The following is a 15,953-nucleotide window of genomic DNA, read 5'->3' on the forward strand; positions in this document are numbered from 1 at the left end:
ATGTGACCTTGACTCAGGCCTAGCCAATACATTAGGTTGATCAAGCCCTGGTGTCACAGCAGGAAATATCCCTCCGCAAATGTCAGGGATCATCCACAACATTCAGGTGGCTCATAATTTGGAGGCTTTCATATTTTACCAAGGTGTTTAATATGCCAGACCGGAGCCTACGAGCAGTTATTTATGCTCGAGAGCCAAGAGACGGGGACACCGGAGAAATATTGTCAATGTACAAAGCCAAATCTCCCCCTCTCTTTATGTCTCTCTCTATCTCTACCTCTTTCCCATCCCTCTTTTCTGTCACTCCTTTATTCATATCTTCCTGCCCCTCACTCCCTTATTTTCTCTCTTACTGAGAATACACTGACCCCCAACTTGAATAAGTTCCACATCATTGATTGAAACAAAAGGAATACAGTAGGTGGTGTCATGACAAGACAGATGTGCTCTTTAAAGCATTATGGATTACAGACATTTGGAAGAAAAGGGGATTTCTAAGGGCCCAGGGCAGGCGTTAATTCTGTCAAATGATTTATTTAGTATGGTCAATCATTTAAATTAGAAGTGTCCGGTTACTACTTGGCCCCCACTACCTTATGATGTATGGTGTGATGACATGAGCTAACAGTTTCATCACATTACTGCCCCACCCTCAAATCTTATAATCTCTTCCATCCTATCAGTGTAATCACTAGGAAAGATCTATTGTATATCTTAGCACTGGATATCGTGTTCCTCATAGACTCTCAGTCTTAATGTTCCATTTTATGCTGCTCAAGAATTAGAAAACTGAGAGCAACCAACAGCAAAACACCAAAACTCTGCAGGGTTAAAATTAAAGCCCCATCATATACACTCTGTTTATGTTTAGACACAATGATCTTTCTGTAACCGTGCTGTGCAGTCTGAGAGTCCATATGCTATCAAAAAATAGAGCAGTTTCTACTTTAGGACCATCCTGAGTGTGTGACCTTTAGGTGAATACTGCAGAAAGTCACCCTTGTATGTCTCAGCACCATTCAGCCTGTACTAATGGACAAACATTGCTGTCTTCACAGGGAAGAAGAGTTTATCTACTGTCACGGCAGTGTACAGCACTGAAAAATGAATTGCATGATACAGAGAAGGTGACTGACGCAGAGTCTGGAGGGGCTTTTTGAAGAAAAAGTATGTTATCAGATTGGGAATGACTGCAGGAGTGTTACAGTAGGAATCACTGTAGCAAAATTCAGATGGACATTGAGCACACCCACGCTCTTTTCTTGTTGGTTAAAAAGTCTGTAGATTACTTCAAATATTAGTGCTGTACTTTCTGCTCTCTATGACTAATATTTCCTGTGAATCTGTACACAGGAAAATGGTTGTCTGAGACATGTACGGTCACTGTCTCCTGTCTTGTCCATGCATGTACGATACTGTAACTGTAGAACCTGAAATTGCAGTAAAGTGTGTGTGTGTGTGTGTGTGTGTGTCTGTCTGTCTGTCTGTGTGTTCATGTCTGTGAAAGCGTAGCACCGAATTCCAGGGGAGGCACACGTGTAATCATCTGAACTGTAGATGGGCTTGTGACTGTCTGACATCAGACCATGAGTGACACAGTGAGCAACATCACATTTGCGTGGTTACAAGCACATGGTCAAGTGACTGGTGGGCAGAGAGCTTAAAGAAGAGGAATGATTTGGTAGTGTCCTGAGAGGTAGCAGCTTAATTTAAAGAGATAAAGAAACACAGTATGGAGAACAGGAAACGAGGTGCTGATCCCACTTCTGTGTTTCCAAAAATGTCAAGAGTTTTAGGGAGTTTCTCACATCTCATTTTGATCGGGGATAAAACAGCCAGATTGTCTGTGAAATGTCTGCACTGTCCTAATATCTTTTCAAAGCAGTGTTTCATCTTGAGAGATCGCCAAGAGGTAGAGCTGCTCTACCATTTGACATGAAATGAGTGTGACTACAGGTTGAAAAAGCTATAAATTGAGAGGCCTTATCTGCTCTCAGTCGCAACAGAAACTACAAAAATAAACGTTTTAAGCTTGTGGTTAAGAAGGTATGGTTTTTAAGTAACGATATCCTGCAGACCACTCTGAGCAGGAAAAGAAGAGTCTGTGAACCAACTATATGTAAACCTATAATCATTCATTTCTATAGGATATATCAGGTCTGCACACGAACACTTAGACAATAACTGGTATTACTGCAGGTGCGACTTTGGCCCCAAAATAGACCAGCATTCCTTGGGGGACTTACAGAGGGATTACGGTCCTCACTGGCAATGAGTTTAAAGCAACTGTGAGGTTCTTTACTGTGTATTTTACATGTTACTGCACGATTTAAATAACTGGTAAATAACAGATAGACTGCGTTTGGACCTGAAAGTATTTTTGGGCTCGGGGGGTAAAGATCAGATTTAGACCAGCGAAAGGTGCGCACAATATGAACAGACTTCTGACAGGCTGCATTTTAGAGGAGCTTACCTGATATTTCAGACTGAGGGACACCATCAAGAGAGTATCCTTTCCCGCTATAAAACTGCCTGATATCCGAACAACTCCGGGCTTTGCTGGTCCCTTTGTCCCCATAGGCTGGTGCCGTCAGAGAGCACAGTGCCAGAGCCGCTATGATGAAGGAATCCATCCCAGCCGACCGCTGTATGTGGACTTAGTCAAGTGCAAATCCGACAAAGAGGCGAAGCGACTGTTGTGAGTCCTACACGGAGCAGGAGACTCCCAGTTAGTAGCCGCGTGTCAAAAGGGGCTACAGAGCGCTGCTGTGCGTAAAATATCCTCCACCTTCCTCACTGCCTCCTGCCCTTTCAGTGCGTCTGCTGAGTCTGTGGCTGCTCTCCGCGAACTGCTGCACGGCACAGGAGCTACTCTTCACAGCGCGGAGGTCCCGTCTCTTCCCAGTCCTAACGCAGGGGGCCAATGTGGACAGGACAGGACCTTTTTTATTATTTTTATTTGGCTCCCCCCAAAATTAACTGTATCTTCTCACGCCGTGCTCAGGATTAAGCGCAGATTCCCTGTCTCATAAATCCACTGTTGGGGGCTTTTTAGTTCACCTAAAGAGGGAGAGAGGCAAGAGATGAAAGATTTAGGTTACCCATTTGCAGATGAAATAATTTAAGTCGTGTCAGAAAATAGCAATGTGTTGTGCTGACGCTGTGCAGCCTGGTTCTGTCGCCGCACGCCTACCGGCTATAACGGCCCACAGGGATCTGAGTAAAGAGGTGCGCACAGGCAGCTACCGCAGCTCGTTTCCAGCTCAGGGTTTTCTGAACGATGCTATGCCAACGCTGCCACTCTGTGGAATAAGGAGGCGGGGGAGAGAGGGAGGGAGAGAGAGAGAGAGAGAGAGAGAGAGAGAGAGAGAGAGAGAGAGAGAGAGAGAGAGAGAGAGAGAAAGAGAGACGTGGTTGTACGTTCCTCCTGTCATTTCCCTTCCATTCGGCCTCATTTGAATATTTCGTTTTTGTGGACAGGTTTCATAATGATATAATGAGTTTACTTCAGGAAACATCTGTCATTTCCATTTCGTGGCAGTCTCGGAGTGTGTTTTCTGTATCATAAGGTCGTCTGGCTCTCACTGAAGGAATGCGCACTACGCGCCCTGACAGCTTGATCTCCACCGGCCAGGTGTCACAGGTGGAACTGTGGGCTTGCCCTCGACATCTCCCCCCTCCCCCCGCCCGCTAAGTATTCTCTCCTTCACTTCGCAGAGCGAATCAGTGCACATGCGCCATATCAATCCTCGAGGTGCAATTAAAGTCACAAGTCACTACCTGCCCTTTGCCTCTCCCCGGCTTACCTGTCACCTGCTGAATGCCTTCATTATCTGAGTTTCTGTACGTGTACGTGGGTTAGTGAACAACGCAAGCGTGAAATGTTCCTGAATAATTTCAGGCTCGACCGAACATAGAAAATAAGTGATGAGAAACGCGAACTCTGCCCACCTTCAGTCTGAAGTCTCAAGTTAGTACTTGTGTTGTCTTACACACAAAACCCTCACCAATGTAATCACACTGTTACAGTCCAGTGTTTCCTATACGAAAGCTGTTTCCTCTGTTTCTTCTTATATCTCTAAAGGAAATGCTTTGTTTATAATGTAAGCTACATTTTGTACATACTTGGAATTTTTCTGATTATTCATTGCTTCTATTAGGACCCGGGTTCCCAGGTCCAGATCCAGCAGGCCAGTGACTTGTTATAGCCACTGGCAGCAATAATGTCCATAACTAATGCTTTTTTTTTTTTTTGGGTTGTTGTTTGTTTTTTGTTTGTGAGAGGAAAAAGTTCACTCAGTTCAGGTTGGTTTGAAGCCAGGGTGCTCTCTATACGAAGCAACAATTGAGTTTAAAGGTCTTATGCTGCAGTGGCTTCAGAAGTGCGAGGCTCACGCGTCCTCACATTATATACCTTTCACATAAACATGCACAGTCAAACGTTCAGGTAAGAAACAGGAAATTACCACAATGCTGAGTGTTATGTTATCAGAAACCCACAAAACACTCAGCTGATGTTAAATGACTCTGTTCTGTAGACCTGATATCCTGGTTGTGTTGCAGCAACCAAAAGCCATACAGTTCTTTCTCACACAATGATGTCTCTTTAGTCATCTTGAGTGTATGAAATTGAATCAGACTGTGTTTGATGGTGTCTCTCCAGTGGGAGATGCTTTTTAAGGACCGTTTGCCAGAGAAGATGCCACCGCACATTATTGTAGTGACACATGGAAAAACTCCAGTGCAGCCCGAAATAACCAGCCGTCACACTACAGATACACAAACAAAAGCGAGACGCGAAGAGAGAAACAAGAGACGACAGAGAGAAGGAGAGAGCCACATAGCAAGTACAGTCATTTCCTGCCTCCAAATCATTCTATTTATGAAGGCAGACACTATTTGTGAATACATTAGGAAATGTTACTCTATAATTAGTCTGTTCCTCACGACTGGATGAGTCCAAACAAAGAGGACAGCATCTCCCATATCACCAACTGACAAATAACTACACTCGCTTTCCATTATTGCTGCTCTGAAATGAGTAGGCATGAATTACACCTTCGTGGCGCAATGTCGTGTCGTACTTATTTGCAGCCTGTGCGTGTGCGTTTGGTGAAATCTGGCACTACAGCACAACAGTTACTCTGCTAAAATTCAGAACTGTGTATCTGTGCCGCACATCAGACAGAAACCACTTTCTAATTATGTGTAATACCGCTGCTTCACCATTCTTGTTGCCAAAGGGGAATACCGGGCAGAGTTAAGCACATGTGGCCAGAGGTTAATAAGCCTGGTGGCCTCAAAGTGTGTGCGTGTGATAATATGTCTGCCTGCATTATATATGGGTTTGTGCATGTATGACCTTTATGTGTATGTGTGTCTGTGCACATTTCTTGTTTGTGCATGAGAGGCAGTTGGTGTGAGTGTGTAATGTGAGTTTATGTGTCTGACTGTGTCCCATATGTGGCCATAGGTCGGCGGCGCTGTTGGAGAAACTGATTGGCCCTGCGCTGTCTGGTATGGAGATCATGTAATTAACGCTCAGTAAAGCCACAGAACAGCCATGTTTTCTTCAGGCTGCCTCCCATTGAAGTTTTATTGGCTCTGACCATGAAAGGCCTTCTAATGAGGAGCAGGATGCTGGGGGAAGTTCAGGAGACCGGGGAGTGCAAAAGACGGGAGGCAGAATGGTAGCAAGGAGAGCGGAGAGAACAGGGTGAGAGGGAGTGCAACTAAGCAACTGTCAGTTTAGTGTACATGTGCGGTAATTATGTAGTGAGCACTTCCAGGGCGTGATAACGTTTTCTCGTGAAAATTAAATTGCATCTATACAGAAATACCACATGTTAGATCTTCTAAGCAAAAACACTCACACTTGATTCAAAAGTAGACACATAGAAGAAAATGTTATTATAACAAAGGCTTTTCCATCTAAATGCTTAACGGACTTGACAAATCATCTTTGAGTACTGGCACACAGAAAATCAGCATGTTAAATACAGTATGTACCCCATCAGAATAAGTCAGCTCTGTAGGGAGGATCACAGCAGTAGCTACTCCAGTCTGTATGCACATTAATTTTGGTGACACTATCCTCAAGGTGCCCAGTGACTGCTCTTAGTTGTGACTGCTTTTCCTACTCTGGTTTGGTCACTACAACACACCTGCACATGCACTGGTTTGTGTTTATTTGGAGTTGACAGTGCAGATTACAAAAAATATTAGACTACACTATTGATTCAACATGGTTAGCCTCAATTTTATGACTTTAACAAGTCATTCTGCCATTGCATTACTTACTAAAGATGATAACAGAGAAGAGTAATCTCAATGGAAACACTAGGAACTAAATCACCCTAAAACTAATCTTTGTGTTCTCCTTCAAACTGGCTCTTTTACAGTATTAAAGGAAAAGCTTATTTAACTGATTCAGTTTTCTTGTGTATAATCAATCATGATTAAGCATGGGACTTGTTATAAACTCTTGTATGTCTATGCTACAGCATCAAGAAATGTTGAAAGACTAGAAACTTGTTGAATGAAAAATAATCCACAACTAGATTTGGACTTGGATTTGAATGTAGATGCACTTTTGTTTCCAAATCTGTTTTAAATGTTGCTTGGAAGGGATGGCAAAAGCAGATGCCAACACAGAGAGGTGACGGCAAAATCTTATATGATTTGATTCTGTCATTTACTGTAGGCGTCACTTGTGCAAGTATCCCACCCATATGGAAATTTGACATAAGAGCATTCTGCCTGCGCTCACAAAGCGACTCTGTGTTTACAACATGTAACTTCTACAGTTATAGACACAGATATATAGAGAGGCAATCTCTTTTTTCTTTTTAAGGTCACCTTATGTAACCATATGAAAATGGTGCAGAGGAAGATTTTGTACTGTAGCACTGAAATGCTAAAATTCAGAGTTCTGTCACCCATCACACCCACGAGTACAGTTCTATGAAGACATTAATGACAAAGAGAGGAAGATACAGCCAGATCAGATAGAGGACACACACACACACACACATTGAGTTTCTCTCTACAAATAAGTGATGCACGGAGGGCGCAGCAGGTTTGGCCAGTGTGCAGGGACCACTGCCAGGCCTCAGCAGGGTTTCTATGTAAATATCAGTCTGCTGTTTCAACAGATGTAATCAGCCTTTAGAGGAAGATCATTGTGTCCTCTCCCTAAAACCAGTCTCATCCTGGGCCCTTACAGATAGCATCAATTCTGCCTCTTCCCTGGGTTTTTATGTCAACCATTAGCCTGCGATCAGCACATTCGCCGGAGTGCTCGAGTGTGTACACATTACTCATCAGGTCTATCTCTTCCCTTTCTCGTTAACTGTCTCTTTGCCTCAGTCCATCTCGTTTCTGTTTTCTTTCTTGTATGCACACTTGCGGCTGTTCAAGTCTTTTCTCCTGCCTCCTCTATGTCTCATGAGTACATATGATCATGCCTTCATCCTTGCCTGTTAAAAATGCAGTCGGGCATAAAACTTCAACTTGTTTTGACGCCTGCTTTCTCTTCATGCCGTTCCCTTTGCCGTTTTGGAACGCTACATCATCCCTTGATCACATTTACCCAGTGTCGGCCTGTGCAAACACAGCCTCCACAAACAGTAGATCTGCATATCTCCACATGCAAGAGCCCTCCCCAGTTTCTAGAGACAGATGATGACAGAAAAAGGAGAAATTTTGATGGTAAGTGCAAAGGGTAGACAGATACTATTGTTGAGAAAAATGAGAAATAGTGAGGGAAACTGGGAGGAGGGGAGTGAGATTATAAGGCAAGATGGGGGGGGGTTATGATGATGGATGACGGGTGGGGGGGGTTGACAGAGAAGTGAGTTGAGAAAAAAGTAGCAGAGAGGGATTGTACATTCAAAGTGGAAAGGAAGAAGTGCAAATAGAAATAGAACAAGTACTTAAAAAAAGGAAAGGAGTGAAAAGAAAAAAGGGTTAGAAAGTGAAAACAACTGATGGCAAGCATGGTCTGATCCTCTGACTCTTGGGGTTGTTCTTATAAACAGGCGCTGTCGTAGATGAGAGATGCCCCCTGTGGTGTGTTGCGTGGTTCTTTTGTATGTCTCTGTGGGCCTCCTGGCACTTTCTCTGCTCAATAATCAGAGCACATTCCACTCTTCTCCAAGCATGGACAAAATTTTAGGTGCACCTTACCATATAATGAAATCCAATGTGAAAGCACCACAAACTACCTAATGAGTGGAGTGCACAAAAACTAATTGAAACACCACTTAAACCTCAATAATGGCAACTGAAGGCAGTTTTTAAATATTTGTTCACGTACAGTAGCTTCTGTACTCATTGAGGGAGGAAAAGAAAAAACACATCTCATTCATGCAGACTTATTAAATGAGAGGAGTGCGCCGAATCAAGCCCTTCGCATACACAATGGCAGACTGTACCCATCTGACAGTGGTGTCTCCTCATTCCTGCACCAGCTTCATCCAATTACTCTGTTCATTTGCCTGCATGCTGTTCTCATATGAATATTTCACCTCCTCTATTTGTCATATGTCTTACAGGATAAATTAACTACTCCCCTCATCTGCCTCTTGCTGTGAAAACTCATGGGAAGCGGTGACGAAATTCAAAAGAAGCCTCAGATGACCAGCTTTCATGCCATGAATTGTTGGCTGAGCATTAATATGTAAAAACATGGTAAGTTCCATGTCATGTGCTACAAATATAACAAGTTTGGTGGATTTTGGATGATCTCCCTGAGAGTGACCTTGAGAGTGATCTTGGTATCATAACAGAAACTGAAACACTGCAACTGGCCAGAGATCCTCTCTGAATTCTGATGAATTCAAATACTCCAGAGTCAACTAAACTCAACTCTCTTCAGGTTTTATGTGGCTCTGTGGCAGATCTTCATCCAGACTGGCAGCATCTCCCTCCACGTCGGCCTCGGAAACAGCGGGAGGCCATGTCTCTGTGTGGTTCTCAGCCCCCTGTGAGGAGTCCTTCATTATTTTCCCACTGCCACTTAAAAATATCCACACATTCCTTCAACATTACTTAGCCTCCCCCTGTACAGAAGCACTTTATCACATTACTCCTCCTCACATTTCTCCAATTTGTTTTTAATGAGAGACTGCATAAAAAGTGGAATGTATCAGTGCTGACTCAGTTTTATCACCTGACTCAAATACAGTAAGTGACTGTGTTAGTGCTTATTCTTATCACTGATATAAACTGCCAGCCTTCACAGCAGTTTTTTTTTTTTCATTTTAAACAACCCACTTTTGAAAGCTTCCCAGCTTTGGTACTGGCACGGTTTTGTCTGCAGCCTTTTCCCTCGCCCTCTGTGATCAGATTGAAGCTGCTCTTTGGGAATTGCCATTTAGACTGATAGTTCTCTCAGCATGCCCCTCATAAGGCATTGTAAACTGGATGGTAAAACAAATCTAGTCTTTAAATCAGTCAGCTTAGAAGCAGTCTTTCTTTGGTTAGGTTACAAATGAAGTTGTAATGCTGTGTGTACATTTCCCGCAGCCCTGCGTGCCTCATTACTGATGCAAAAAGCATGATTTACAGTGGCAAATGCAACAAGAGAATACTTAGCATGTAACACTGTCACGATCAGGGATGCATACATGCATATTTTACAAGATGCCTACTGTATACAGAGTGCCTTGAATTGAGTAATGTTGTATAGAGAAATCAGAAGGGACAGGACTACTATTATAAGGACATTTTTTGTAATTTCCAGGCAACCTGAACGCAGTCTCCATCCCAGAAACATATTCAAATAATTAATCATGTTGAACTTTTTCCACCTTTATAAATTTGCAGATTATAGTTAGTGTGGAGGGACTACATTTTTTTTTCAAAAGTCAACTCAAATAAATTTTATTTACAGTTAAATAAATTGCAAAGGCATTAGTGCTACCGTGAATGAAGTACCCTTGTAATTTTATTTCCCCACAGCAGAGATTTTGACATGTCATAGCAGGATAAGAACAAGAGCAATTATTAATTGCATTAAGGATGGCTGCATTTAACTTTGGTATGCAAGTTTCGGGGTTGTGGTGTTTTTAACATGCTGGCTCACTGGCTTTGATTACAGGGACAACCTGACCTGAACATGGCTCTGATTGGTGTTACCGGTTACACCTGCTGTGTAAAAGTCAAAATTACCATGAAAGCGTTAGTGTAGGCTACTGAAGCTAGCAAAATAAATAAAAGATAATAATAATAAACGCGACTGTTAACAGTGTTAACATAACGTGTTACAGTAATGTAATGGTCACTTTGCCAACTGATTTGTTTGCCTGTCTTACCTGGAGTTTGATGGATGCTTGACATCCGTTTTTCTCTCAGGAGAGAGACCGCTCCTGTATTTGTTAGCTTGGTGTAGGGACTGGAGATGGGGATGGCCTGTAGCCATAGCAAGAAGAGAAGAAATATGACTTCCGGTAACTCCTACGTTTTCAAAATACATACTGAGCAGTCATGCTAAATTTACGCGACATGTAAACATACATTCTGGAAACGCTTTTTGACGTCGAGTTCCGGGGGGTGGCTCGGTGTTACAACATATTCTTTGACCACCGTAAAGTGTGACGGTCGGGTTGTTGCTATGACCGTTGCTTAGCGGTACCTTTGAGGACGAGACTTCCGATGGGCTACCCGCAGTCACCGGGGCTAACGCTAACGTTAACGTTAAGCTTGCTGGCTAGCTCACGTTGACTGCTTATTAAACAACAGTGCCTCCTTTTCTGTTTCTACACGTCAAATACGGAATATGTGGAGTGTGGATGTAGAGAATTTTTTAATGGCACAGAACTGTTAAATTTTTTAAATAACTTGCCCAATACCTGGGTCTGCCAAATAATGTATGAAATCTGTCATTAATTTAGAAGTACCTATTGATAAGCACAGTATTGGCTCTATTGTTGCTATGGGTTAGTTTATGGCTAAAATTGTCCAAGTTTGTATATTTATACTTTAAACAAAGAAAGGTGAATTTTTATTTACTTTTATTACTATTATTATTATTATAGTCGCTTCTCATTATGAATTATCATTATTACTGCTGAGGAGCAATTACGAAGTTAGTGGAATATCATATTATCATTTTCATATTATAAGCATGTCTGATAATGCCTTAAAGTTAAATGACTAATATGTAAATCAGAAAACTTAGCAAAGGAACTCAATATTTTCAGCAACCAGCTGCTTTGACCTCAGTCTGCTGTCCCCCATATTCCATCTCTGCTCCCATTACTCAAAACATAACCATCAGCCATTGCAGAAATATTGGAAAATACATAAGAATATCTCTGTGTAGAGTCGTATTTTGTTCGGGTGGTACAGTTAGAGGTCAAGATTTAAAAAAAATACACTGGACTTTTGTTGCCTCAACAGCATTCAAGTCAACCAGCAATGTGTTTTTAGTGTCATTAATGTAATCCAAATCCCGTCTGGTATGAAGTAGGGAGGATGTGCGTTGTAAGTATGAGGGTGTATGTGGGTGAAGATCTAGTGGCTCTGCAACATTGATTTCCCTTCTCTCAGACTCTGCAGAATCAGACAGCAGCAGGCGTCTCTGAATCCGTAATCAGAGCCAATCAATGATGCTCCTGTCTACCAGCACCCTCATTCATCCTGGGTCACACACATGTGGCCGACACACTTACACAAATCGATGGATTAGTGAGTTAACATTCCTCCTTCACATGCTATTATCATTCTAATAACACAATGATGTCAGATATACAGATGAGAAATGCAGGAGGCAAAAAATCCAGGCAGGAAAAAGGGAATTAAAAAAAAAAAACACTAGACGAACTAATAAAATAGTCGTCCAGGGGAATGTGTGAATTCAGTTCCAACCTGATAGAGACAGAGAGAGAGGGAGAGAGAGTTGGAAAGGTAGAATGGCACCCAAGGGAACCATGGAACATTCACACCATAGCTCATCCATCTCCGGGACATGAGGAAAGAGGCTACCCGTAGCATGCCAAACAGAGCGAGCCTGACGGAGAATTCAACATGAGATGCTGGCCAGCCTTGAACACGTGTGACAGACATGTATGCACACACGCACGCACGCACGCACGCACACACACACGCACACACACAAACTCCTTAAACTATTAAACACACACACCAGTGCAGACCCCACTGGTCTAATTGGAATGGGGGCTCATGCTAGTGGGGCCACATTTCTCTCTGGCTGGCCATTGTCATGTGGCAACATAGTTAATCTGTTTTCCTAACAGCAAGACTTTCATGGTGACTAATGTTCTAATGTAAAGGCCCGTCTGCACCGCCTTTTTAAGACACACTACATTCTAGTGACAACTTGCCCTCACCAAGCATATCTTTTTATTTTTGGGCATGTGCATGACTGTACATGTACGTGCCATGTGTACGGTGTGTACTATGATTTGCATCTGTATACGAATAGGTGTGAATGGAGTGCGACCTGACCTCCTACCCAGGAGCAGTGGGCAGCAAAGTCCAGAAAATGTCCTCACCCTCAGGTCTCCTCAGCGAGTGGTTAGAGAAAGGGTCCAACCCAGCTGTCCAATCCTCTGGCATGTGGTGTGGTGGTGTTCATGCCTGCCTCTATTTTTCTTTCATAACAGGCAGAATAAGTTGGGATTCTTGTGGGATCTGAGATTATTGCACAGCTGAGTGGCTGTTCTGCATTATTGCGTTCATATTCAACGCTGTTTGTACACATCAAGGACTTGCCAGAGGGAGCTGTCTGCTAAGCGACTTGTACAGCCTTAAACTTTTACTATTGTTGTAGACATGAATGTTTAGTACACGCATGTTGGTTTTTATATTTCTTTAGTCAGCAGCAAACAGTTGTGCAGTGCCACGTCACAGTTTTCCCACAGTCAGACAAAATTCTAACCTCACTGTAGCTGCCAGGACGATAACACCTCCAAACACTGTTTACCTGCCCTCTGCCAGCAGCATTGTGCATGATGGAAAACAGAACTGACAAGTGTGGCTAATCAGTGAAAAAGGAGGAATCAAGCAAAAGTTCCTGTGTTCCTCTTGCAGATTTTTATCTCTGTCAGGGTTACTAAAACTCTTCTTGATGGTCTGTCATGTTGAAAATTTGTTTAATTGGACTCAATTAGTCAGCTCAAGAGCTCATTGAGCATAATGCTAATTGGCCAGCGGAGCAGGGTGACAGAAGGAGAACTGGCAGTGACAGCTTGTGTTAGCCTGTTGTGAGGGAAGAGGGAGCTCTGAAAAGAGGGGAATGGTTACAGCTGACAGCTGAAACTCAAGAAGGAGAGTTGTGGTTAACAGGAGCCGCAGGTCTCCCTTCGTTTCCCCTGTACCTCACCCAATTGTCCATCTTTGAAAAGCTATTTCCAGTGCCTCCCTCCTTCCTTTGCTCCCTCCTCCTGGTTGAAACTTGTCACTGTGATCCCCAGCTGAAAAGGTAAGACAATCTGGTGTCGGGGGCGGGGGGGTACTCCACTGCTCTTGCTCTGCTACTGCACAATCAGGTTGACTTTAGGATTCTGTTAGAAAATGCTGTTATCCATCTTAATACTCTTTTTATTCTGTGCAATGCAACTGTGGTTCACCTCCGAATGTGTGAATTAGTGTTAGATCTGCTCTTAACTTCGGCAAGAAAAATTTCAGTGTGTGTGTGTGAGGACATTTAGGTGTGGACTTGGCCGAGCCAGTGGGACAGAAGCGCTGATGTGTGCTACCGTTTAAAATAGCCCAGACAGACAGCTGAGCAGCTGTGACCTCAGGTCCCCCGAAACTCTCAGTTACACTCACTGACCACACTTCTCTTTGCAGTGTGTGTCTGTACCTACAGTATAATACACTGAATCATTCATACCAATTTTGAAGACATTAAACTGTTCTTATGAAGCTAACTTCAGTAAGGAAACTCAGTTGAAAGTAATTGTCAGACTAACTCTCTCTGTGTCTGAGTTTGCTTCCATTATTGTCCATATTTTAAAGTCATCCATGGCTTTTTGCGTCAGTCAAGGGAGGTTATTAAAAGACGACAGACGGCTTCGGTTTTGTCAGGCACGGACAATGCAGTCCAATTACAGCTCAGGCAAAGAGGAGGCACGATATCCTTGGACTGGGCCCTCGCTCTACTCTCGTCTGCAGCCAGCCAGACACTCAGTTTCACAGCAACAAGCATGAAATAGACTCCAAGGATCAAAATACAGTCTATGTGCAACTGGAAGTGTACAACTGTGGGACAAGGTGTGTGAATGAGATCGTCGGTGTGTCTTTGTGATAATTTTTGTCTTCATAAAAGTGTACGTGTGTGAGAGAGGGACAAAGAGAGTGAGAAAGAGCTTGTGGAAGTTGTGTGCTTTAGCCAGGAAAGTGCTATTAGTTATGTGCACCCAGGCTGATGGCTAAAACAGTGGGAGGTGTGGTGAGACTTGGAGGGCCACTGTACCCTGGTACTTTGCCATCACGTGTTTTTATAATCATTGTGCAGGAAAAAGACATTAAACATTACTTCTAAATATTTTTGCTTCAGCCTTATTGTATGCTTTTGAGACTTATCGAGCTTTATCTGGTAATGCTAAAATAATGCATAAATCACACCTACAGTAGCTAAGCTAAACAAACAGTGATGCTAACATCGCAACTGACAGCACAGACTAATTCAGGGCAATTATAGCCCATGAACAGGCAAAGTTTCCCCTACAGGAGCAGCCAAAGGGGTCAGCCGCACATCAGCTGAGTGAGCAAACTGTCACTGTCGACGCCGCTGTCATCACAACTGACTGTCTGCCATGGTCCTTTCCAGCACCAAACCTATTCATGTCCTGTGCACTCTCTCACTCCCTCTGCCTCTATTCTTGGTGCAAACACACAGACAGATATGTTTAGCAAGAGGCTTCCTGGATGCAAATAGAGAAGATCAGACTTAGATGGCTTGCCCCGCCTACACCCTCATAACTCAATCCTCCTTCACTGCTGACCAGCAACAAGTATGGTCAGTGCAACAGTGATGTCTGTTCAGGGACAGGAAGCAAAGCCGGCGCAATGTAATCACATTGCTAAGTTGTCTTGGTTTGAAGGGATACTTCACTGTCTTGGGAAATAAGCTACTTGTTTTCTTGCAGAGATCTAGACAAGAAGAATAATATGATTTTTATGTCTCTGCATTAACAATGAGGCAGTTAGCTTAGCATAAACACTGAAAGCCGGTGGAAACAGCTAGCCTGGCTCACTCTAACAGGGCTCTCAAGTTTTGAATGCAGGCAAGAGTGAACCCCCCCCCAAAAAAAGAGAGTCACGTGATCACGTGATAACAATGCTTTTTTTCATTGGTTGTCGCGTTATCTTAGCCTTCCCCTTTCCTTTTTTGATTGACAGGTAACTGACAGGCTCGACTCATGCAGACGTGCTTGATTCCTCCCGGTTCCATAGCAACGGCGCACCAGAGAAATTTACCTTTTCTTTTTTTTTTCAGCGTGAGAAATACAATGTGTGAGACTTGAGAGCCCTGCTCAAGATTCAAAATACATGTCTACCAGCACCTCTAAAGCTCGCAAAGTAACACATCTTGTTTGTTTAATCCATACAAAATCAAAATTTCAGAATGCATGCTGCACCCATTTCTTGGCTGGGCACAGTGACTTTCAGGAGTCTTGGATTTCAAACAAGATACAACGTGTTAAGCTTTAGAGGTCCTGGTTGACTTTGGGGTGAGCCAGGTTAGCTGTTTCCCAATGTTTCCAGTCTTTATGCTAAGCTAAGCTAACTGCCTCATGGTTCTAGCCCCAAATTTAACACAAGACAAATGTGAAATCAGTGATATTAGTCTAATTATTGGTAAGGATTAAGTGTATTTCCCCAAAATGTCAAACTGAGGCTCAAAAAGTGTCACTGGGTGTGAAAAATGAGGCCACCTCACTGTTTAATATTCCTTTTTGAGAACAGGGGCAATGTGTGTG

At 43.1% G+C, this 15,953-nt stretch overlaps 1 protein-coding gene across 2 annotated transcripts in view; it reads right to left on the reverse strand.

Annotated features, from left to right (window-relative positions):
• gpc1b (glypican 1b) overlaps positions 1-3,295 on the reverse strand; it is a 65,352-nt gene extending 62,057 nt beyond the window's left edge. The window contains exons 1-2 of one of the 2 annotated variants that reach the window (XM_041054717.1): positions 3,194-3,295; positions 2,474-3,060 (exon numbers count right to left, since the gene is read on the reverse strand). In XM_041054717.1, the coding sequence (XP_040910651.1) occupies positions 2,474-2,633 (160 nt within the window). In that variant the 5' untranslated portion in view covers positions 2,634-3,060; positions 3,194-3,295. Of the gene's footprint in view, positions 1-2,473; positions 3,061-3,159 lie in introns of both variants that reach the window. The other variant, XM_041054716.1, reaches the window with a different exon arrangement.
• Positions 3,296-15,953: the final 12,658 nt, after the last annotated feature.

The sequence above is a fragment of the Toxotes jaculatrix genome, chromosome 14 (genome assembly GCF_017976425.1).
Source record: "Toxotes jaculatrix isolate fToxJac2 chromosome 14, fToxJac2.pri, whole genome shotgun sequence".
NCBI classification, from domain to species: Eukaryota; Metazoa; Chordata; class Actinopteri; family Toxotidae; genus Toxotes; species Toxotes jaculatrix.